A 25,576-nucleotide genomic window follows, 5' to 3' on the forward strand; every position below is an offset into this window, starting at 1 on the left:
CTTTCACTCACTTTCCAATACTTTCTCTTCTCTTTCTCTTCTTCTCTTCATCTTTTTTTCCTCTCTTTTCTCTTTTTCTCTTGTTCTCTATTTCTCTCTTCCTCTGTGACACATTCTCTTCTTTTTCTCTCTCTTTCTCTTTCTTCTCTTTCTCCCTTACTCTCTCTATGACATTCTTGCTCTCTATCTCTTTTCCACTCTTTCTTTTCTCTCTCTCTCACTCTCTCCCATCTCTCTCTTTATATCTCTCTTACTCTCTCTCTCTTTCACACTTTCTTTCTTCCTCTCTCTCTTCTCCATTCCTAATCACTTTCTCTCTTGGTCTCTTTCTCTGTCGTTCTCTCTCTCTCTTTTTCTATCTCTTCTCTTACTATTTTCCTCTCTATACAGTGGGTTGCAAAAGTATTCATACCCCTTGAACTTTTCCATATTTTGTCACATTACAACCACAAACATAAATATATTTCACTGGAATTTAATGTGAAAGACCAACACAAAGTGGTATACAATTGTGAAGTGGAAAGAAAATTATACATGAATCAAAACATTTTTTACAAATAAAAAACTAATAAGTGCGACGTGCAAAAGTATTCAGCCCCCTTTTCCCTGAGTGCAACCAATTGCATTCAGAAGTTGCCTGATGACTGCTAATGACTCAAAAGGGTCCACCTGTGTGTAATCTAATCTCAGTACAAATACAGCTGCTCCGTGACGGCCTCAGATGTTGGTTAAGAGAATATTGGGGAGCAAACAGCATCATGAAGTCCAAAGAACACACCAGACAGGTTAGGAATATGGTTTTGGAGAAGTTTAAAGCAGGCTTAGGTTATAAAAAGATTTCCCAAGCTTTGAACATCTCACGGAGCACTGTTCAATCCATCATCCGGAAATGGAAAGAGTATGGCACCACAGTAAACCTGCCAAGACAAGGCCGTCCACCTAAACTTACAGGCCGAACAAGGAGATCACTGATCAGAGAGGCAGCCAAGAGGCCCATGGTGACTCTGGATGAAATGCAGAGAGCCACAGCTCAGGTGGGGGAAACTGTCCACAGGACAACAATTAGTCGTGCACTACACAAATGTGGTCTTTATGGAAGAGTGGCAAGGAGAAAGCCATTGTTAAAAGAAAACCATAAGAAGTCCCGTTTGCAGTTTGCCAGAAGCCATGTTGAGGACACAGCAAACATGTGGAAGAAGGTGCTTTGGTCAGACGAGACCAAAATAGAACTTTTTGGCCACAATGCAAAACGCTATGCGTGGCGGAGAAATAACACTGCACATCACTCTGAAAACACCATCCCCACTGTCAAATATGGTGGTGGCAGCATCATGCTCTGGGGGTGCTTCTCTTCAGCAGGGACCGGGAAGTTGGTCAAAGTTGATGGGAAGATGGATGGAGCCAAATACAGGGCAATCTTGGAAGAAAACCTGTTGGAGTCAGCAAAAGATTTGAGACTGGGGCGGAGGTTCACCTTCCAGCAGGACAACGACCCTAAACATAAAGCCAGAGCTACAATGGAGTGGTTTAAAAAAAAGAATATTCATGTGTTAGAATGGCCCAGTCAGAGTCCAGACCTAAACCCAATTGAGAATTTGTGGCAAGATCTCAAAACTGCTGTTCACAAACGCTCTCCATCCAATCTGACTGAGCTTGAGCTGTTTTGCAAGGAGGAATGGGCAAGAATTTCAGTCACTAGATGTGCAAAGCTGGTGGAGACATACCCTAAAAGACTTGCAGCTGTAATTGCAGCAAAAGGTGGCTCCACAAAGTATTGACTCAGGGGGGCTGAATACTTTTGCACGTCGCACTTATTAGTTTTTTATTTGTAAAAAATGTTTTGATTCATGTATAATTTTCTTTCCACTTCACAATTGTATACCACTTTGTGTTGGTCTTTCACATTAAATTCCAGTGAAATATATTTATGTTTGTGGTTGTAATGTGACAAAATATGGAAAAGTTCAAGGGGTATGAATACTTTTGCAACCCACTGTATATTTCTTTCATCCTCTTTCTTTCTCTCTCTCGCTCTCTCACTCTCTTGCTCTCTCTCTCTCTCTCGCTCTTTCTCTCTCGCTCTCTCACTCTCTCATTAGTCAGCGTCGGTTCTCATTGCTATTCAGTGTCAGGGCTCAGATGATCAGTCCAGATGAGCATCAGGCTGATCTGCAGATGGCCTGAGGGTTCAACACACACAGCTTCAGCTCTCAGTTTAACCCCTTAAACCCCACATTTATTAATAACTCGTTCATTCAGTGACTAATATAAATTATTCATTTAATACTATAAATTATATGCCAGCTTATTTGAATTATTCTGTAAGTATTGTGGATAGTTTTATTTAGTATCTACTTTGAATATCAGTAATGACAATTAATTATATATTAATTATTACGTCATTTATTATGTAATGTGAATTATTCAGGAACACACAGTCTTGTTTCTGTGAATCATTGGACCATTACATAGACTTCCATTCTTCTAGTAGACATAACCAAACTTTATCCCGAATTACTACTAGCCTAAGCTTAAACTTAACCCTAAACCTCAAAAACCTAAAAAAAAAACAACTCAAACTTACCCTCACATTAAAACAGCTTGTCCCCACAGTGTTAGTGTATGAACAGGTCTTGGTCCCCAAACTGTGATTTGTATTACCAGGTCTTGGTCCCCACAATGTAAGTGTATGAACAGGTCTTGGTCCCCACAATGTGAGTGTATGAACAGGTCTTGGTCCCCACAGTGTGAGTGTATGAACAGGTCTTGGTCCCCACAATGTGAGTGTATGAACAGGTCTTGGTCCCCACAATGTGAGTGTATGAACAGGTCTTGGTCCCCACAATGTGAGTGTATGAACAGGTCTTGGTCCCCACAATGTGAGTGTATGAACAGGTCTTGGTCCCCACAGTGTGAGTGTATGAACAGGTCTTGGTCCCCACAATGTGAGTGTATGAACAGGTCTTGGTCCCCACAATGTGAGTGTATGAACAGGTCTTGGTCCCCACAATGTGAGTGAATGAACAGGTCTTGGTCCCTATAATGTGAGTGTCTGAACAGGTTGTGGTCCCCATGATGTCTTTAGACTGACCTGCTACATTTCTTTTCATATCTTGTCAGATAGAACCTTATAACTCTAAGCAGAAAGTGAGGTTTTAGGATTAGGTGGTTCTATCTGCATTTGACCTGTTCCAAAAAACTCTTCCTAATGTGATACTGTACATTTAGAATAATTTAGGGTATCTGTCATTGTCATGTATGAAAGATAGTTGTTCTACATATCAGTTTTGCTATCTAGAATGCAAAATCTTTGAATCTCAATATCTCAAAACTTCTCAGAACATATAGAACCTTATAATTCCAAGGGGATGAAATACAGTGTGCATAAACATCGTGCGTAATTGGGAGCAGAAAGCCTTCTGTTTTCACCTGAAACCTGGCTCCAAAGGCTGAGTACATCTGGCCCTCAGCTGCAGCTCCACCAAGCAGGCTGAGTCAGATTCACTTTAACACAGGAAAACCTGAGCGTCTGAATGATTAAAATTGTTCTGGAGCTTTACGTAAGAGTTCTCTCTTTATATAATGTGTTAAATCGGACAGTGCGCTGGATTAAGTTATGATACACGCACTCTTTGAATGTGAGAGGAGGCACTGAAAGAAAATAGCAAGGTCAGTAACTCCGAACACAAAGCCAAAAACTGTGTTCATTTTTCCTCTTCAGCAGAGGTTGTGTCTGCTGATTCAACTGCACTGATTCTGGACTGTTACAAAAGAATCAACTCCAATAATGTTTGACAAAACCTTATTTTGAAGGTTATCTTCATACCAAGGACTTCAAACACATGCATTGAGCATTCTGCTGAATTAGTTCAGGCAGCAGTCACACAGCAAACAAACTATTTCAAATAAATAAAGTGTTCAGATCTTTGATATTTACAAGTATTATGTTATGATCTGTTTAAACCCAAGGCAAGATGGTAATCAGCTAAATACAGTACTGTGTGAAAGTTTTAGGCATCTAAGCACATTTTAACCAGCTGACCTCAGCAGTGAGTTTATCACAATATACATTAGAATAAAGTCGTATTCATAATTCAAATAAACAGAAAAACAATAAAAAGGAACAATAATTTCTTGGGTCCATATTTTTCCTTGACACCTTCACAGCCGCCACAGAGACTCGTCAATATCATCAATTACATCATGAGCTCAATTTACTGAGCACTGATTGGTCAAACCAGGAGCTGCTTTTTAACTACAGATAATACTGGGCTTCCTTGAGGAGAGGCTTGGAAATGGGTAAACAAACACACCAACATCCAGAAAATCACTATTTTATATATATATATATATATATATATATATATATATATATAATTAAATAATAATAAATAATAATTAATAGTCTATACATTTTGTTTATTCAAATATTAACACTTTTCTCAGCAAATAAACACAAACTACACAAATAAATAGATTTTGAAAATGTGTCTTGGGGGCCTAAGACTTTCACAAGTACTGTATATACCACATCATTTATAGGTTGCTTTCTATTGGGAACTATCTGTCTCAAACCCTAACCTCTAATTTTATACATGTTAAAATAATACTATAATAATACATGCACGCACACACACACACACACACACACACACACACACACACATATTTTCTAAGCCGCTTCTCCCTCAGGGTCACGGGGGGGTGCTGGAGCCTATCCCCGTGGTCATTGGGTGGAAGGCAGGATACACCCTGGACAGGCCGCCAGTCCATCGCAGGGCCTATAATAATACAAAAAATATAAGATATTTTTTTCATTTTTTGTAAGATTTAAAGTAAATTTGAAAGATTTAGATTTAATTAAAATTTTTAAATGATTTCTTTTTTCCATTTAAAATTGTTGTCCTGCGTTTTCATGTCACTGCCAAAATAGGTGGAGCCCTATTTTAACCACGCCCCTGCATTTTAGAAAGCAGAAAGTCTTAAGGCTTAAGCTGATCATAAATCTTTAGGTGCTGCTTTATAAATGCATTACTCAATGCACATGTGTTATGTCTTCCCTATATAGGCTGTCTTTAAATAAAGCGGTACAGAATATTCAATGAAGTGTGCACACTTCCCTCACATTAACATTGAAATGCAATGTTTCCACATTTTCGTTGTCTCTATTCCACTACGGGGTAAATAGTTCTTCAAATACACATTTTTGTTCAATGAGTTTTTAAAAATATTTTTTTCATTATGCAACAGTAATCAAATGGTGTTATTTCAGGATGTTGTGATGCAGTTAATAAATTCCCAAATAATCTGATTTTGAGCTAAACTGTGAGGTCTGAGATCCACACCTCTGTAGTTTGGTCATATTCCTGCTCAGACAGGCCTGATTCATCGCAGCGGTTAATCAGCTTCAGTAGGTGTCGGCCTCTCCTGCTGTGCTTTTAGAGATGTGGTTTGTTATGCATTCAACACATTTCAGAAATTTCCAGGATTATTACAGTAGGTGTTTCCTGATCCAGAGCACAAATCCTGCAGCTAACTAACATGCAGCACAGGGCTTCAAAACATGACATCTCAGGGAAATAGAGTGCAAAAATGTGTGTACACCCTACCTCTTCTAACTATTTTGATACAAAATAGCGTTTTTACTTTGTTAGTTGTCAATAACGTGACATATTAAAGATAAGCAACTAACCTGGTTTATTTCTGCTGTACAAAGTGGAAATAGAAGTTGATTTGATGTGCTTTTGAGGCTTAAATTGATTGAAATGTTGCTTTTGTTCATCTAAGCTAAAATTGTGCTTTGCATTATTAATTTAAAGAATTTATTTGAGTTAAATAAAAGCAGTTAAACAGCTTTTTAACACAAGACAGTTTAGGTTGACAAGCCAAAGTAGATTTGCACTGTGTATATATATATATGTGTGTGTGTGTGTGTGTGTGTGTGTGTGTGTATGTATATGTATATATATATATATATATATATATATATATATATATATATATATATATATATATATATATATGTAAGTATGTATATATGTGTGTGCAAATCCTATTTATCCTTTAAAATATTACATTACTAATACATAAATGTAGGTTACATGTGCATCCATGCCGCAGGTTCAGTGGGTGTGTGGTCAGTGTACAAGGGCGGGGGTCGTTAGTTCACTCTAGCCTGAGGGATTCTCCAGGGACAGACTCAGATCCTGAGTGAGTGACCATCAGAAAAATAAGCAGTGAGATCTTGTAAAGCAGGACACAGATTCTGCCCTGAGGGTTCTGGAGGGTGAACCAAGACAAGACTGTGGAAAGGAATGGGGGTTTATCAGTGCTGAACTGTGACTATTACAGCTAAGCCTTCAGTTCAGGCCATGCATGTCAAATCTTCACCCTTAAAAAAGGTGGTTCTTCAGAGGTTCTTTAATAAAGACAGTGAGTCCATATTGAACCACGAAGACTCAATCGTTTGCATGCTTGAAGGGTTCTTTGCATGGTTTGCAGCGGTTCTTCAATTTGATGGAGAATGTGTTGTATATGGCACCAAAAAGGATTCTTCTATTGTTATGATATCAGGCTTGTTACAACAGAAGAACCCTTTCAGGTGAAATGGTTCTTCAGATTAATGGGTAAGGTATTGTGTATGTTTCTATATAAACATTTAAAAATGATGCTTCATGGGTTCTTTAGTAGAGAGAATGGTTCTATACCATGAACGCTCAAAGAACCCTTATGGACAATGTGCTGTAGATGGCTCTATGTAGAAGCGCTAGTGCATCTATAGGGTTTATAATTGTGTGTTAGTGCTAAGCTGCATAGTATCAGAAGCTAAATATGAACATGCTTGTCATTCTGGATTAAACACAGACACTTTGAAGCTGGTGAGAGATTCTCATGTTATATTTGAAGCTTGTATCACACATAAACATATGTTTGAGCTGGTGTGTATCGGTTTTACAGTGACTCAGTAAAGAGTCCTGAGACAGAGCTGCTGCCACTGTTCTCCATTCCTAACAACAAACTGGAACCTGCTTAGACTACGGCATGTACAGTTAGTGACATATCTAGAACTTCCAGAAGATCAGGAGCGATGATTTTGTCCTCATATTGGTTGATTCCACTCTCACTTTCTAATGATGTTGGAAGCTAATCTAGAGTGTAGAGCCTTCAGTTCAGCTCCTGAAGCCCTGACCAATAGGAGAGCTCGCTGTATCTACCAAGAAGCCAGAGAGGAAACAATCCTAACTGGATCATTTTGCATGATGTATTTCAAAAACCGAAACCTTTTGTTTTTGATCAAATTCAACAGTGAAATAAGAGTTTTGCTACAAAACTTTGTTTAAATACAACAAGCTTGGAGACTCTATTAAAGGAAAATCAACTAAAAATCTTTAGGCCTTCTCTGAAGTTTGTACAACGTGCTGATGCTGTTCAAAATGCAAATTGTTCCTCTGGAATTGACCTCACAATGTATCATAATGAATGCTAATTCAGGGGATTTTTCTGTTGTTAATGTACACCATGCTGGTTCATTTTGCTGAGCATTAATTTGGCCAATGTTTTAAATGTCAATGAGTGAGTTTACATGCACTCAATAATCTGGTCATAATCAGAGTTCTGCAGTTTATTAAAGTGGTCAGCACACTCTGATTTCTTAGACTGGAGTACGGTCTAGAAATCTGGTACAGAGGCTGGTGTTTAGCTCAGTAATCAGATTTCCCAGTGCATGTAAACTCTTACTCTGATTTCCTTTGGATTTTTTTGACTTTGGTCTGCGCATGTGCGAGAACAGACGGCGGTTCCAGAAATAAGCAAGCAGTGTTTCCACAAGACGCAGCAAAACAGTTTTGGACAACATGCTTGGCGAAACTCGCGTTTTTCTGTGTTTAGGTTACTGTCTGACTCACGTAGACCTGGAGTTTCCCCATTATCTGATCACTGTAAAGCACATGTAAACCTGTTGATCGGATTATCAGATTATTAAGTGCATGTAAACACACTGCTTGTTTGAAAAATCAGACATTTGAAGTGACTATATTGGTAAATAATGCTGGGTGGTGCGATCTAAATATGTAATCAAGCCTGTTATTGGCTGTTCCTATGATGATGCTGCGTAGGGCGCCAGAACTCTGTGAAACAAACTTTTTTGAGAGTGTGAAAACCTTTGAGACAGGTAAATCTTGAGACTTGACAACTATGCTAATCGGTTCCTCATTATGTTAAATCAGGTGTGCTGGTGTTGATAGGATTGAATACATTTGTGTGATGCCTGGAGGCGTCCAGGAGAAATCCGGAACCAAACTGTGTTCTACAAACTCACGAGATAGCAACTTTAGTGCTGTGTGCTTATGCGCCTTAGACTTTTCAACAGTGCTGTACATCTCTCTGTCGTTTTAGAGGGTCCTGACGCTGACAGCTGAGGTGGTGTTGGGGTACTAGAAGAAAAGCCCAACACTGCTGCAGCGCGTAAACAGAAACTAGAGCACCCAGATCCCGAATGGGCTTATACAACACGCCCAAGCTCACCAACCGGAGGAGTGGAGTTTAAATGTGTCACTGAACAATGCAGCGCTCTGCACATTCGATTAACTGTCAGCTCTGCTTCTCTCTCACTCTTTCCTCTTTTTGTTCTGCCCCGCTACCTCTCCCACACCCACACCCCCTGTTCAAGCAGCGCAGCCTTACAGTGATCAGCCGAGACATGTTTGGTGTCAGAAGTTTATCTAGTGCTCTGTTAAAGACTAAACAGCTTTGTTTTGTGGAAAGCAGCGTCGTGTATAAATAGATGTATATGTAAAGTATATGTTCATCAGAACTCCCTCAACAGCTACATACACCCACCAGCCACTTCTTTAAGCATGCACGACCATACATTGTCCATTTTATCCACTCCACTGACCATGTAAGAGCACTTTGTAGTTCTGCAATTACAGACTCTTGTCCATCTGTTTTTCTGCATACTTTGTTACCCTCGTTCATCAATGATCAGGACCCCCACAGGACCCCCACAGAGCAGGTATTATGTGGGTGGTGTACTATTCATAGCACTGATGTGGTGACAGTGTGTTGGTCTGTGTTGCGCTGGTCTGAGTGGATCAGACACAGCACTAGCTGTTTTAACACTCTGAGTAATAACTCTCTCACTCTGTCTCTCTCTCCCTCTCTCTCTCTCTCTCTCTCTCTCTCTCTCTCTCTCCCTCTCTCTCTCCCTCTCTCTCTCTCTCTCTCTCTCTCACTCTGTCTCTGTCTCTCTCTCTCTCTCTCTCTCTCTCTCTCTCTCTCTCACAGAGAAAAGTACAGAGGTTTCATGCATGCTCAAAGCCCATGATTCCCCGCAAGCCTTCATGTCCACACCGGCTGTGTCGTCCAGTCTCTGTAAGGCAGTCCCCGTTCCCTGTAGTCCACCTGCAGAACCCGCTGGTCAGTCAGCGGCGCCCGCCCTGAAGAGTGCCCCCAAACAGGCCAGCCAGCCAGAAGCCAGCCTACAGGAGTCTGAGGAGGAGAAAGCCAAGAAGCTGCTGTACTGCTCGCTCTGTAAAGTGGCCGTCAACTCGCTCTCACAGCTGGAGGCTCACAACACAGGTGTGGGAAACATCTGGCCACGTGTAGCTGTGGTTTCTCCCCAGAAGGCCTTCCCTATTGTTCTGCGCTTCTCTCTCTCATTAGCATTGATTGTTCAAACTGTCCACAGACTTTGGAAAAGAGGTCCACAGGGGTGTTGAGTTAAAGGAGTTTTAAAGAGCCCATATTATAGAAAAATTGTGCTGTGCTACGTACCACAAAAAAATACGGTTTAGGCCCCATTCAGCCTACAACAATTTAGCCCCGCCCATTCAGCCTACAACAGTATAGCCCCGCCCATTCAGCCTACAACAGTTTAGCCCCGCCCATTCATCCTACAACAGTTTAGCCCTGCCCATTCATCCTACAACAGTTTAGCCCTGCCCATTCATCCTACTACAGTTTAGCCCCGCCCATTCACCCTACAACAGTTTAGCTCCATCCATTCAGCCTATAGTAGTTTAGCCCCGCCCATTCAGGCTAAAGTAGTATAGCTTCGCCCATTCAACCTACAACAGTATAGCCCCGCCCGTTCAGCCTACAACAATTTAGCCCCGCCCATTCAGCCTACAACAGTATAGCCCCGCCCATTCAGCCTACAACAGTTTAGCCCCGCCCATTCATCCTACAACAGTTTGGCCCCGCCCATTCAGCCTACAACAGTATAGCCCTGCCCGTTCAGCCTACAACAGTTTAGCCCTGCCCGTTCATCCTACAACAGTTTAGCCCTGCCCATTCATCCTACAACAGTTTAGCCCCACCCATTCAGCCTACAACAGTTTAGCTCCACCCATTCAGCCTACAACAGTTTAGCCCCGCCCATTCAGGCTAAAGTAGTATAGCTTCGCCCATTCCACCTCCTACTGTTTAGCTCCGCTCATTCCACTGCCACCAGTTTTGTTCTTGGGTTCTTGCTGCCAGGCAGTCTAAAGCAGAGTTACTAGAGTGAAAGATGATTAAACGTTGTGCTGTTCCTGACTGTCAGGAACCAGATGGATCAGTACTGCCTTCTGAAATATCCACATATCCAAAAGGAACCGCTGGAGTCTATTGTATCTGTCCCTGAGGAGTTTAGTCTGAATCTAACAGTTTCAATCAGAATGAAGCTCAAATGCATATATCAGTTTTTAAAGTGCAGTAACAGAAGTAGCCTGTTTAATTGTAAGACATAAACGTGAGGTTATAAAATGGCCATGTAAAAATGAAATATGACTAAATGAATTATTAATAAGTGGTCATCAGAAGAACAAAATTAAATGGAAGAAAAATGTCGAGTATGGCCCATAATTATGGCCCATATGTCAGTTCCACAGTTCAGTGGATTCAAAAGACCTGCTGAGGTTAAAGGAAAATGAAATATTTCTGTACTGTAGCAGGAATCTGAAGCGTTTACGACGACGTCTGCTGAATTATGTGCTGTATTCACAAATCTGACTGCTAGTGGCTTTAACTCTGACTCAGTGTAAATGAGTGGATAATCAGCCGGAGTGATCTGGACTTAAATCCATGGCAGGATGTTACAGATTTAGAAAAAAAAATCAAATCTAATTTAAACAATTTCCCCCCAACCCAGAATGTAGTCAGTCAACCACAACATTAAATGTCTGCGACGTGCTTCGTTAGTTTTACACTGGGCCTAAAGGGCCAGTGCAGCTAACAAGTACTGGAAGCGCGTTGTCGTGCAAACTCCATGTTTAATCATCGCACCCTCGGCTCAGACTGTGTGGAGTTGTTAAACAGTCTCTAATAGACTTACTCATATGGTTTCCGACACTGTATAATGAATTTATCTGAATATATTATTTATCAACCCTACAAACTGTTCCTTTAACCGTCTCCAGCTGGCTTTTTTGTGCTTTCCTGTACAGCTCACCCTGTGACCTGACAAGCTGCAGCACTGGCGACACGATCGAATTAAGCAGCCTAATGGAGCATAATTACCTAATTGATTTCTTTCTGTAATTGATTAAAAGTCTTGGTTTAAAAAAAAAAACAGCATCTCCTACCGAGTGCGAGACGTCCTGTCATGTAACCATGTCGATTTTGATCCTCCCTGCCAGGTTCGAAGCACAAAACCATGCTGGAGGCACGGAATGGGGCCGGTCCCATTAAGGCCTACCCTAGGCCTGGGTCCAAACTCAAAATGCAGGCCAATGTCCTCAAAGGCTCGGGCTTGCAGAACAAGACGTTCCACTGCGAAATCTGCGACGTTCACGTCAATTCAGAAATCCAGCTCAAACAGGTATGCTACACTGTTTCACATCGTTCTGATTGTCTACGGAATATTTTTCCCATGTTTTACAGTGGGATTGACATGAAGCTCCCTGCTATAGTATTCCATATTCTGACGGAGTGTATATTTCCCATATCAGTGAACGGGACCCTGCATTTAAATGGAGCCTTTTACTTCATACACATCAAATTGTAGCAAACAAACGTGAATTTGAGAGCTCTTGCTGGTGTGCATCCTCACCGGTTTCCTCTCTCTCAATGAGACACTCAAAAACTACTTAAGTGTCTAGAGATCCTCGCTGTGGAGAATCTTCAGCTTGGTAAATAAGAATTAGTTTCCTAACCGCAGTGCAGTACAGCTGAATCCGGAACGTTTCGTACCCTGGCTGAGTACCTCTGTCCATTTCCCCTCACATAACTGTACCTGTCAAAGTAGGAGGAGTTCTGAGGAGGTCTGAGGAGTTCAGAGGAGTTCCGAGGAGTTCTGAGGAGTTTTGAGGAGGTCTGAGGAGTTTTGAGGAGGTCTGAGGAGTTCTGAGGAGGTCTGCCAATTCTGTGATAATTGTGTTTGACCAATAAATGATCTCAATGTTTTTAGCTCCAACCATACATCCTAGTACGCTTGATATACATGCATGAAGGATAATCAATATGGTTCTCTTGGGAATGGAGATTTTGATAAAATGTGTAATCATGGATGTATAACTGCACTGTGCCGTACCGCCCTATTGAATGATTGATTGATTGATATATTGATTGATTGTTACTGATTTGGTGAGTCACTTAGTATGTGAGTGGGTTTGATTCTGAGTGAGTGAATTAGTGAGTCACTGAGTTAGTGAATTAGTGAGTCACTGAGTTCGATACTTAGTTAGTGAATTAGTGAGTCACTGAGTTCAATACTGAGTGAGTGAGTGAATTAGTGAGTCACTGAGTTAGTGAATTAGTGAGTCACTGAGTTAGTGAATTAGTGAGTCACTGAGTTAGTGAATTAGTGAGTCACTGAGTTAGTGAATTAGTGAGTCACTGAGTTAGTGAATTAGTGAGTCACTGAGTTAGTGAATTAGTGAGTCACTGAGTTCGATACTGAGTGAGTGAGTGAATTAGTGAGTCACTGAGTTAGTGAATTAGTGAGTCACTGAGTTCGTTACTGAGTTAGTGAATTAGTGAGTCACTGAGTTAGTGAATTAGTGAGTCACTGAGTTGAGTGAGTTAGTGAATTAATGAATCACTGAGTTCGATACTGAGTGAGTGAGTGAATTAGTGAGTCACTGAGTTCGATACTGAGTTAGTGAATTAGTGAGTCACTGAGTTGAGTGAGTTAGTGAATTAATGAATCACTGAGTTCGATACTGAGTGAGTGAGTGAATTAGTGAGTCACTGAGTTCGATACTGAGTTAGTGAATTAGTGAGTCACTGAGTTAGTGAATTAGTGAGTCACTGAGTTAGTGAATTAGTGAGTCACTGAGTTAGTGAATTAGTGAGTCACTGAGTTATTGAGGGAATTAGTGAATCACTGAGTTCGATACTGAGTGAGTGAGTGAATGAATGAGTCACTGAGTTCGATACTGAGTTAGTGAATTAGTGAGTCACTGAGTTAGTGAATTAGTGAGTCACTGAGTTAGTGAATTAGTGAGTCACTGAGTTAGTGAATTAGTGAGTCACTGAGTTAGTGAATTAGTGAGTCACTGAGTTAGTGAATTAGTGAGTCACTGAGTTACTGAATTAGTGAGTCACTGAGTTACTGAATTAGTGAGTCACTGAGTTAGTGAATTAGTGAGTCACTGAGTTAGTGAATTAGTGAGTCACTGAGTTATTGAGTGAGTTAGTGAATTAGTGAATCACTGAGTTCGATACTGAGTGAGTGAATTAGTGAGTCACTAAGTTCGATACTGAATTAGTGAATTAGTGAGTCACTGAGTTGGTGAATTAGTGAGTCACTGAGTTATTGAGTGAGTTAGTGAATTAGTGAATCACTGAGTTCGATACTGAGTTAATGAGTGAATTAGTGAGTCACTGAGTTCGATACTGAGTTAGTGAATTAGTGAGTCACTGAGTTAGTGAATTAGTGAGTCACTGAGTTATTGAGTGAATTAGTGAATCACTGAGTTTGGTACTGAGTGAGTGAGTGAATTAATGAGTCACTGAGTTCGATACTGAGTTAGTGAATTAGTGAGTCACTGAGTTAGTGAATTAGTGAGTCACTGAGTTATTGAGTGAGTTAGTGAATTTGTGAGTCACTGAGTTCGATCCTGAGTGAGTTAGTGAATTAGTGAGTCACTGAGTTAGTGAATTAGTGAGTCACTGAGTTATTGAGTGAGTTAGTGAATAAGTGAGTCACTGAGTTCGATACTGAGCTAGTGAATTAGTGAGTCACTGAGTTAGTGAATTAGTGAGTCACTGAGTTATTGAGTGAGTTAGTGAATTAGTGAATCACTGAGTTCGATACTGAGTGAGTGAATTAGTGAGTCACTAAGTTCGATACTGAGTTAGTGAATTAGTGAGTCACTGAGTTAGTGAATTAGTGAGTCACTGAGTTGGTGAATTAGTGAGGCACTGAGTTATTGAGTGAGTTAGTGAATTAGTGAATCACTGAGTTCGATACTGAGTTAGTGAGTGAATTAGTGAGTCACTGAGTTCGGTACTGAGTTAGTGAATTAGTGAGTCACTGAGTTAGTGAATTAGTGAGTCACTGAGTTAGTGAATTAGTGAGTCACTGAGTTATTGAGTGAGTTAGTGAATTTGTGAGTCACTGAGTTCGATACTGAGTGAGTTAGTGAGTCACAGAGTTAGTGAATTAGTGAGTCACTGAGTTATTGAGTGAGTGAGTGAATTAATGAGTCACTGAGTTCGATACTGAGTTAGTGAATTAGTGAGTCACTGAGTTAGTGAATTAGTGAGTCACTGAGTTATTGAGTGAGTTAGTGAATTTGTGAGTCACTGAGTTCGATACTGAGTGAGTTAGTGAATTAGTGAGTCACAGAGTTAGTGAATTAGTGAGTCACTGAGTTATTGAGTGAGTTAGTGAATTAGTGAGTCACTGAGTTCGATACTGAGCTAGTGAATTAGTGAGTCACTGAGTTAGTGAATTAGTGAGTCACTGAGTTATTGAGTGAGTTAGTGAATTAGTGAATCACTGAGTTCGATACTGAGTGAGTGAGTGAATTAGTGAGTCACTAAGTCCGATACTGAGTGAGTGACTTAGTGAGTCACTGAGTTATTGAGTGAGTTAGTGAATTAGTGAATCACTGAGTTAGTAAGTTAAGTGAGTTAGTGAATGAATTAGTGATCTAGTAAATGAGTGAGGGAGTCTGTGAACATGTAAGTAAATCAGTGAGTGAATTAGCAAGAGAATGAACTAGTGATATGTTAGTGAATTAGTGAATGAGTGTTAATGAGTGAGTCAGTAAGTGAGTTAGTGAATGAATGAGTTAGTAAATGAGTGAGGGAGTCATGGAATTAGTGAGTCACTTACTCAGTGAATCAATGAGTGAGACTCACTAAGAGAGTAAGTAAGTGTGTTGCTGAATGAATGAGTGAATAGCCAGTCAGTTACTGAGTGAATCCATGAGTGAGTGAATCAGTAAGAGCTGATGAGTGAATTAGTAGCTGTGTTGTCCATGCACACAATACACAGTCTAAGCTAGTCTAAAGAACTGAACAAGGCATTCATGTAAGTTGTGTAAAAGACACACGTCAGCCTAGTCTGTGCCTCAAACACCTCGATGACGTAAATATCTGCAAGCATGAGTTTCCCTCGGTTATTTAAAACTCCAGCCAGGCTTTCTGAAGCTGACAAGGTGTTGTTCTCACTTCACACTCGAGCTGCTATAATGCAATTGTTGAGAAACGCTGCTCCAAGCCTTTCTTTTCATGGCTCAGCCCAAAAATAGACTCCAGCAATTACAGCTTTCACCACAGTTTGTTTTAATGTCATAAAGCGCTCATTAGACGTGTGATACGTTAGGAAGTGCTGCAAAATGTCACATAAAAAGTCACATAAGTGTCATTGGTGCAACCTAAATGTTCACAAAGAAAGCTATCTAGCACTGTACGGCCAATATCAGCTTAGTAGACAGTGCTGTTTACATGATCCTTTCTTAGACTAGCAGTCCTTGACTAATAGCGCTTCGCTGCTGTGCATGCAAACAGTTGCTCTGTGATTAAGAAGGCAGGTGTTTTACCCCTAAAATGCTTTATAATAAACAGCTTTATAATGAATAAACTACAACTGAGTGTAACTGGCTTCTTCTCCTGCAGCTAAGACCCGCTAACTAAGCTTCAGCTCACTGTTCATTGTTATATAATGTGCAGTATTCTTGAGATTATTATGGAATTTTCATATAAGCACTTCACTCCCCTGCTCCTGCAGGTTGGCAGTGCTCCTGCAGAGTTCAGATCCGGCTCTGTTCTAATCTAACACACCTGCCTGTGATGCTCACCCACCCCTGACCATCTTGATTGGACCCATCAGGTGTGCTAGAACTGAATCTCCTGGGCTGTTTTCTGCATCCTGCTTTGCGTAATTATAGACGAAGAACTGTCGAGGGAACAGTAGAGCATCAGAAATCCATTTTTATAGAAATGCAGTATAATATTCTTCGCTTTCTAATTTAATATTATGTAATACTTCTGACCATTGTCCACAGGTGCAGTCTTAAATAATATGGTTCTTCAAGGGTTCTTTAGTATTGAGAATGGTTCTATATGGAACCTTGGACACTCACTGAACCCTTTGCACAATTAAATGGTTCTTTACATTACAAAAGAGGTCTTCAGATTGCTAGAGAACGTGCTATAGATGTTTCAGTAACTTCTAGAACTGCTTTGGAAAGCAGTACCAAAAAGGGTTCTGTCAAGCTTCACATTTAAAGAATGGTGGTTCTTCAAGGTTTCTTTAGTAAAGAAAATGGTTCTATGTGGCACCATGAACACGCAAAAAACTCTTGCATGATTAAAGGGTTCTTTCTATGCAAGAAGGTTCTACAGATTGATGGGGAATGCTATAAATGGTTCTATATAGAACCAAAAAGGATTCTTCTATTGCTACAGTTTCTACAGACATTAGTGAAAGAATGGGTCGCTCTCAGGAGCTCAGTGAGTTCCAGCGTGGTACCGTGATCGGACGCCACCTGTGCAGCAAGTCCAGTCATGAAATTTCCTCACTACTAAATATTCCACAGTCGACTGTCAGCGGGATTATAACAAAGTGGAAGTGATTGGGAACGACAGCAGCTCAGCCACGAAGTGGTCGGCCACGTAAAATGACAGAGCGGTCCGCGGATGCTGAGGGGCATAGAGCGCAGAGGTCACCAACTTTCTGCAGAGTCAATCACTACAAACTTCCAGACTTCATGTGGCCTTCAGATCAGCTCAAGAACAGCGTAGAGAGCTTCATGGAATGGGTTTCCATGGCCGAGCAGCTGCATCCAAGCCTTACATCACCAAGCGCAATGCACAGCATGGAAAGCGCCGCCACTGGACTCTAGAGCAGTGGAGACATGATCTCTTTAGTGACCAATCACGCTTCTCCATCTAGAAATCTGATGGATGAGTCTGGGTTTGGCGGTTGCCAGGAGACGGTGCTTATCTGACTGCATTGTGCTGAGTGTAAAGTTTGGTGGAGGGGGGATCATGGTGTGGGGCTGTTTTTCAGGAGTTGGGCTCGGCCCCTTAGTTCCAGTGAAAGGAACTCTTAAAGCTTCAGCTCCAAGAGATTTTGGACAATTTCATGCTCCCAACTTTGTGGGAACAGTTTGGGGACGGCGCGTTCCTGTTCCAACATGGCTGTGCACCAGTGCACAAAGCAGGTCCATAAAGACACAGATGAGCCAGTTTGGTGTGGAAGAACTTGACTGGCCTGCACAGAGTCCTGACCTCAACCCCATAGAACACCTTTGGGATGAATTAGAGTGGAGACTGTGAGCCAGGCCTTCTCGTCCAACATCATGTCGGACCTCACAAATGCGCTTCTGGAAGAACGGTCAGAAATTCCCATAAACACACTCCTAACCCTTGTGGAAAGCCTTACCAGAAGAGTTGAAGCTGTTATAGCCAACATCATATTAAACCCTATGGATTATGAATGGGACATCATTCAAGTTCATATGCGTCTGAAGCCAGAAAATTGAATACTTTTGGCAATACAGTGTGTGTGTGTGTGTGTATATATATATATATATATATATATATATATCACAGCTGTCAGAACAAAACCTCTTATTTCCATTTTTGTCCTTTTTCTGTTTTCAACATATTTACATTGTGTGTAAATTTCTTGATGAATATTACTTAGAAAACCATTTAATTACATTGACTTACGTTAAAAATAAAGTATGCTTTTTCCTTTCTCTCATTTTGGAGACAAGGTTTTGATCCGACATGTGTTCCGATATATATATCTATATATATAAACCCCTGGCAAAAACGTCTGTCATGTGCTCAGTGTGAACCTGCTTTCATCTGTGAAGATCACAGGGCGCCAGTTTTTTGCCAATCCTGGTGTTCTCTGGCAAATGCCAAGCGTCCTGCACGGTGTTGGGCTGTGAGCACAACCCCCATCTGTGGACGTCGGGCCCTCATACCATCCTCATGGAGTCGGTTTCTAACCATTTGTGCAGACACATGCACATTTGTGGCCTGCTGGAGGTCATTCTGCAGGGCTCTGGCAGCTCCTCCTGTTCCTCCTTGCACAAAGGTGGAGGTAGCGGTCCTGCTGCTGGGTTGTTGCCTTCCTACGGCCTCCTCCACATCTCCTGGTGTACTGGCCTGTCTCCTGGTAGCGCCTCCAGCCTCTGGACACTAAGCTGACAGACACAGCAAACCTTCTTGCCACAGCTCGCATTGATGAGCCATCCTGGATGAGCTGCACTACCTGAGCCACTTGTGTGGGTTGTAGAGTCCGTCTCCTGCTACCACGAGTGTGAAAGACCACCAACATTCAAAAGTGACCAAAACATCAGCCAGAAAGCAGAAAGGTACTGAGAAGTGGTCTGTGGTCCCCACCTGCAGAACCACTCCTTTATTGAGTGTCTTGCTAATTGCCAATAATTTCCACCTGTTGCTTCCTAAGTGGACAGTTTGATTTCACAGAAGTTTGATTTACTTGGAGTCATATTGTGCAGTTTAAGCGTTCCATTTATTGTTTTGAGCAGTGTATTGTGCTTCCACTCACTGGCCACTTTGTTAGAAACACCTACCTTGTGCTTCCGCTTGCTGGCCATTTTATTAGAAACACCTACTTTGTGCTTCCACTCACTGGCCACTGGAAGGGGTTAAATACTTTGTCACAGCACTGTATATCACACTTAAAGTCCTGTAAATGTTGTATGTAACAAATGAGGGAATGAAGTATTAATTTGGCATTGATCCAAAGCACTGAGCGTTTTCTCTTTGTTTATTTTCTGATAGATGTCTGGGATTTATGTCAGAGTTAAGAAAACAATATTGGAGAAAACAGTGTTTTGCAGTCTGATTAGGATGAATATAGATGCTGGAAAACCTGAAGAACCTTTTTTTTCCTCTTTTCACAGCACATCTCCAGCAGGAGGCACAAGGACCGGGTGGCAGGCAAACCCTTGAAGCCCAAATACAGCCCGTACAACAAACAGCAGCGCGGCTCCAGCGCCTTGGCGGTAATGCATTATTTATGTTGCTTATAATCAAACGCTTTCATCAGGAACTTCTCGCATTTCAGGGATCGGCCATGTGAGACAGCTCACACGCTGCTTTACTTGTTAGCAGATGCTAAAAATATGTTTAGTTGGTTTGTGATGCGTCTGAACACCAGAATCTGACCTTGAGCCACATGATCCCCACTGCATTACGCTGATCTTTTTACATAATGGGCAAACCTGTATTCGATTGAAGCCTATTAAATTGTTTAGAGGCAAGCTGGATGTAATGACATCTGTCAAGAACACGGCATCAGCCAGCTGGAGAGAAGTCATCTAGTTCTCCAAAACACTCTGCAGGCTTCATCCTCTCAGTGTGTTGTAATCAGTCAGAATGATCGCTTCATCAATAACGTTCTGCTTCTCTGTGATCAGTCAGGAGGCTCTGCTTCTGTTTTGTGGTGTTTTTTAAAGAAGAAAGCAAACACACACAAGCATGTCGCTGTTGTCGGAAGAAAGCCTCACATCTCCATAATGCTAGCTTTACAGGAGAAGGAAAAAACCCGCTTTACCTTTAATGTAAGTCAATGGAACCAGAATTTTTTCCAAGTCTTTTTGGGCTGTTTGTTTTGGTCCATTCATCATGAAATTCATAGACAATGTAAAGGGTAACAGGCTTTTTCAAATTATGTCAAAAGCTGAAAAATGACAAAAATGGAGATGCGAGGTTTTGTTCCAACAGCAGCGATATACATCAAACACTGGAGAGATCTCATGAGATCAGTCCTCTTTAATAAATGCTGCAAATAAATAATTATAATCTTAAACTGAACTCTAACATTGACTCATCAGTTCAGAACTACAGAACCATGGTAGTTTCATAGTTACTGAATCATTCATGTTGGATATTGAATAATTGATACTGGTTACTTAATAGTTCATAGTAGTTACTGAATAATTTGTGGTTATTCGCTAAATAATTCATAGTAGTTAATGATTAATTCATAGTGGTTACATAATAATTCATAGTGGTCAATGATTCATTCATAGTGGTTACATAATAATTCATAGTGGTCAATGATTCATTCATAGCGGTTACATAATAATTCATAGTGGTTACATAATAATTCATAGTGGTCAATGATTAATTCATAGGGGTTACATAATAATTCATAGTGGTCAATGATTAATTCATAGCGGTTATATAATAATTCATAGTGGTCAATGATTAATTCATAGCGGTTACATAATAATTCATAGTGGTCAATGATTAATTCATAGCGGTTACATAATAATTCATAGTGATCAATGATTAATTCATAGCGGTTACATAATAATTCATAGTGGTTAATGATTAATTCATAGCGGTTACATAATAATTCATAGCGGTCAATGATTCATTCATAGTGGTTACATAATAATTCATAGCGGTTACATAATAATTCATAGTGGTCAATGATTAATTCATAGCGGTTACATAATAATTCATAGCGGTTACATAATAATTCATAGCGGTTACATAATAATTCATAGTGGTCAATGATTAATTCATAGTGGTTACATAATAATTCATAGTGGTCAATGATTCATTCATAGCGGTTACATAATAATTCATAGTGGTTACATAATAATTCATAGTGGTCAATGATTCATTCATAGCGGTTACATAATAATTCATAGTGGTCAATGATTAATTCATAGTGGTTACATAATAATTCATAATGGTCAATGATTCATTCATAGCGGTTACATAATAATTCATAGCGGTTACATAATAATTCATAGTGGTCAATGATTCATTCATAGCGGTTACATAATAATTCATAGTGGTTAATGATTAATTCATAGCGGTTACATAATAATTCATAGTGGTTAATGATTAATTCATAGCGGTTACATAATAATTCATAGTGGTCAATGATTAATTCATAGCGGTTACATAATAATTCATAGTGGTTAATGATTAATTCATGGCGGTTACATAATAATTCATAGTGGTCAATGATTAATTCATAGCGGTTACATAATAATTCATAGTGGTCAATGATTAATTCATAGCGGTTACATAATAACACAGTGATTACTGATTAATTCATGGTGGTTACTGATTAAATCCTACTGGTTTTGTAATCATTCATAGTGGTCACTGATTCCTTCTATAACTATAAACTAAAAACAATAAATTCTAAATAAAACTAATTTGTAGTTTACTAAATAATACGTAGTTGTTGCTGAATACTTTATAGTAGATATTTAATAATTCAAAGGAGTTATCAAATAATTAATGGTAGCTGTTAAATGATTTACAGTCATTGTTGAATGATTTATTGTATATATATATATTGTATATTTGTAGTAGATACTGAAAAATTCTTATCTGTTACTGAACAATTCATACTGTATAATAAGCCTGCAGTTTAAGGGGTGAATGTTCACTAATGGACAATAAAGAATATGCTTAACGTTTTTCAATTCTTAACTGTTTTCAATTTTAAAATATTCTTAAATTTAATTTTTTTTATCTAAACAGTAAAACACTTTCTGTTTACTTAATGCATCTAAATGTATGATGACAACATTTATAGCAATAAAAGGAAAGCAACACAAGTCCAGGCCACACTCCAGTGCTGGGTGCCAAGTCAATAAATACAATCCTGAATGATGTTAGACTCTTTTTCCCCTCCGAAATCACAGTTATTACCGTTGATGTCATTTTGTATTATTTCTTACTCGTAGCTCTGTGACACAAATGGAAACATTCAGTGGAAAGTGTGGATTCAAAACCTTCAATCAATACGATGAGTTTTGTAATTGTTTAACACTGAAACCAAGAGAAAAATGTCAGACCTGCAAGCCTGTCCGAATATACAGAATATAAACTGGCTGATACTGTGATTTATTACATAACTGATGTTGTCCTTTAATATACAAACAAGTCTTATATAAAATAATATAATAAATATAATATAAAATAAAATGAATGTAATATATAAAACATATTGTATTATTAAATATAATAAGTTTTATATAAAATAATATAATAAGTTTTAGATAGAATAGCAAAACAACAGTAATAAGTGTAGGGGTCAGTTTCCTGGACGGGGATTAAGCCTGGTGCTTGACTGCCCTGTCCTTTCAGTGGAGAATCTCTATTCAGAATGCTGTGTAGTCCAGGACTAGGCTTAATCCCTGCTTGCAAAATCATCCCTAAAATTCTTTAGGTTAATAATCCAGAGATGTATTGATGTATGTTAACCTACTAATGTCCAGCATCTGAAGTTGTATGATAAGGAAAATAGGCCACCAAGTATGTCAAAGTGGTTTTGTTTAGATTACATTTCATTTTCATGCTTTTAATCGAACAAATTTGGATTGTTGTTGTTTAAATCTGTGTCCGACTCTGACCAGAAGACTGAATTTAATGTTAGATTCAATGATAGACACAAAAATCTTCAGATTTGTACCAAAAAGTTTTAAAATGTCATATTAATGGGTTCATATCAACATAATAGTACAGAGATTAATGCATTTATACCAAAGAGATTTATTCTTTATGCTTTTGGCCTTGGTGGGCCTCATTAGAGCCTACAGTGACTCTTCTTTCTACCTCTGCAGGCTAAGCTGGCGCTGCAGAAGGACATGGTGAAGCCCATTTCTCCGGCCTTCATCTCCACCCCATTCTCCCCCAGCACGATGCAGTCCATCTCTCTGCATCCACGCCCCAACACCTCCATCTTTCAGACAGCCGCCCTGCAGCCCTCCTTCCTGCGGGCAGCTCCGGGACCCATCCGGCCCTCCACCAGCTCCATCCTCTTCGCCCCGTACTGACCCCCACCCTGGCCACGTTGCTGCAACCACAGTAACGACCGTGAGGTGGCTGGCTGGGGCCAGTGAGAGACTGTTCCTCTGAACCCCACAGCCCAAGCATAGGGGCTACGCAGCGCCACCTACAGGATTACGGTCAGGCTGAAGGAACTACAGGGCCTGAAGAGGAAAGATGTGTTTGTTTAACCCCTTAAACTATAGGCTCATGTTACAGCTACTAACCTTAAAGAAATACTTGAGCATTTTTCAGTCTAATCTCAATCTGCTGCATCTCTACTGTACAGACAGTTTCCATGGACTACCATTCAAATGCAGTTCCATTTGTATTTGAAGTCACTGGAGAGTTTCAATTCCCAGGAGAAGTTCTTGAAATATATGACTATTAGGGATGAGCGTCTCAGTCAAGCTTGATACCATTTAATTTGCATTGTACCCTGTTTTCATTTATCACCTCCCACTTATCAAACAGAACATTCAGTTATTATAGAGACCCTCACTAATGCAGTGTTTCACTCAAAACCACATTACAGTACAGCAGTAAACTGCTTTCCAGTTCACTTCGACTTTAACGCTACAAAAATACAAGATCGTTGTTTTTCACGAAACTGCCAATGACGTGCACTGCCACTCAGAGACCTCCAGCACTGCTCAGTGTCTCTAAACATCTATTACTGCATCACATTAAATCCAGAACCGGACCACAGTAATCTGTAGTAGATGGATATGGCTTGAAATCAACACCAAGAAATCCGTCTGAAGTCTTTAAGATATCCAGACAAATGCTAATGTAACTATCCTAATGTCACATAACTTATTTCAGCATAATTTAGTGTGAGGTGTTCGTTTGCCTGAAATAGTCACTAATTATGTTGAAAGTCTTGAGTCAGTAAATCTACACAAGTCGAGTGCAAAGTCGAGTTTCTATTCCTGCAATAGCAGCACTGCACTTCTCGTCCTTCAGGCGGCTGCAGTAGTCTTTCTTTCTTTGCTTCCCTCTTTGGACTAAACAGATTAGAACCGCAGAACAAAATGCAAGATACAGGCTCTGCACTGTCCTCTGCTGGAGTATAGGGTTTAGACATCTCATGGTTCTCATGGTATGAGAATGCATGACATTAGAGAGAAACTTTCCTAATTAATTTCTTGATTTTTAGGCCTTCATGTCTATTCAGAAGTTCTGCCTCATTGCTAATGAACGTATAATGAGGCACACATGACAGAACATCTTACCAAAGTTCTTCGCAACTTTTATCCAGCTTTTAAACATTGGATAAATGTAGTGTAAAAAGCAGTTCAGTTGATTTTTGCTTTCTCTGAGGCTTTCTGGTGTACGTGGTGATCAGACACAACTTGTAAAAACTCCTCCCACACTGCTGCACTCAGGCAGATCATAGTAGTTAACTTAATCAGCAGTTTACTAAGTCAGTTGCCCAAGTCTTCCCAATCTTGCTGTTTTCTAGCTAAAAGTTATGAGGTAAAATTAGTTACCATGCAACTGGGCTCATTATGACAACTATAATTATAATTATAATAAATGTTATAATTCTTATTTCTGGAAAATCAGTCCCATCTCTAAAAGAATGACTTGGCGATATTTAGAATTGTCCATCAACTCTCCATTGGCTTCTATTATAAGCAAGTTTAGATACAACACGTTTTGCTTTTTTCTTTTTTCTAAGTAAACGAATTGAATTGTTTTTTTCTCAGACAGTACAGATGTGGCAGATGGAGATCAGATTAAGAATGCCTGTAACGTTCCTTTAAGACTTACTACCCCAAGGCTACTATGAACTATTCAGCCACAACTGATACATTTCAGAGTTATGAGGGTGAGGAGTGGAAGTTTGGACTCGTCCATGGCTTCTTAGAGTTTAAGGGGTTAAACAGAACCAAAAGAAAAACATCCTTCTGTGGAATGGTTTAAGTCCTCGTGAGCTGCTGGAGGGAGCACATTTGGATTTTCATGGAAGGAATTAAAAAAAAAAAGTGTTTGAACTGCTTCCTGATTGACTTGAATGATCATGGTCTTCCTTTTCAACTGAACAGACGATTCCAGATTCATACAAACACAAACGCGCACATGCTGTCTTGGAATAACGCCGAAAACAATCACAAAGCTAAAACCCATGGGACGGTACTTGTTCACTCAGTGGTTTGGTGTGGTCGGGGGTGTGTGATGCAGTTTTGGTCTCGTATTGTGTAGTCAATAAGCTTTCGTCACCAACGCTCTCTCTGTTTCTGCTCTGATGTTGTACTATAGTTTCCTTACTAAGCCTTAGCAGGAGGTCTCATTCTTAACTTGTCCGTTCGTAGTAAACCATTTTATTTCGTCCTCAAGTACACAAGAG

The 25,576-nt window shown here is 40.0% G+C and overlaps 1 protein-coding gene across 5 annotated transcripts in view; it reads left to right on the top strand.

Moving 5' to 3' along the window:
* Positions 1-25,302, top strand: part of znf385b (zinc finger protein 385B) — a 297,663-nt gene extending 272,361 nt beyond the window's left edge. For all 5 annotated transcript variants that reach the window (XM_017710601.2, XM_017710602.2, XM_017710603.2 and 2 more), the window contains 4 exons: positions 9,286-9,579; positions 11,619-11,800; positions 19,323-19,424; positions 23,019-25,302. In XM_017710601.2, the coding sequence (XP_017566090.2) occupies positions 9,286-9,579; positions 11,619-11,800; positions 19,323-19,424; positions 23,019-23,231 (791 nt within the window). In that variant the 3' untranslated portion in view covers positions 23,232-25,302. The remainder of the gene's footprint in view (positions 1-9,285; positions 9,580-11,618; positions 11,801-19,322; positions 19,425-23,018) is intronic.
* Positions 25,303-25,576: the final 274 nt, after the last annotated feature.

Source organism: Pygocentrus nattereri, chromosome 6 (assembly GCF_015220715.1).
Source record: "Pygocentrus nattereri isolate fPygNat1 chromosome 6, fPygNat1.pri, whole genome shotgun sequence".
Classification (NCBI taxonomy): Eukaryota; Metazoa; Chordata; class Actinopteri; order Characiformes; family Serrasalmidae; genus Pygocentrus; species Pygocentrus nattereri.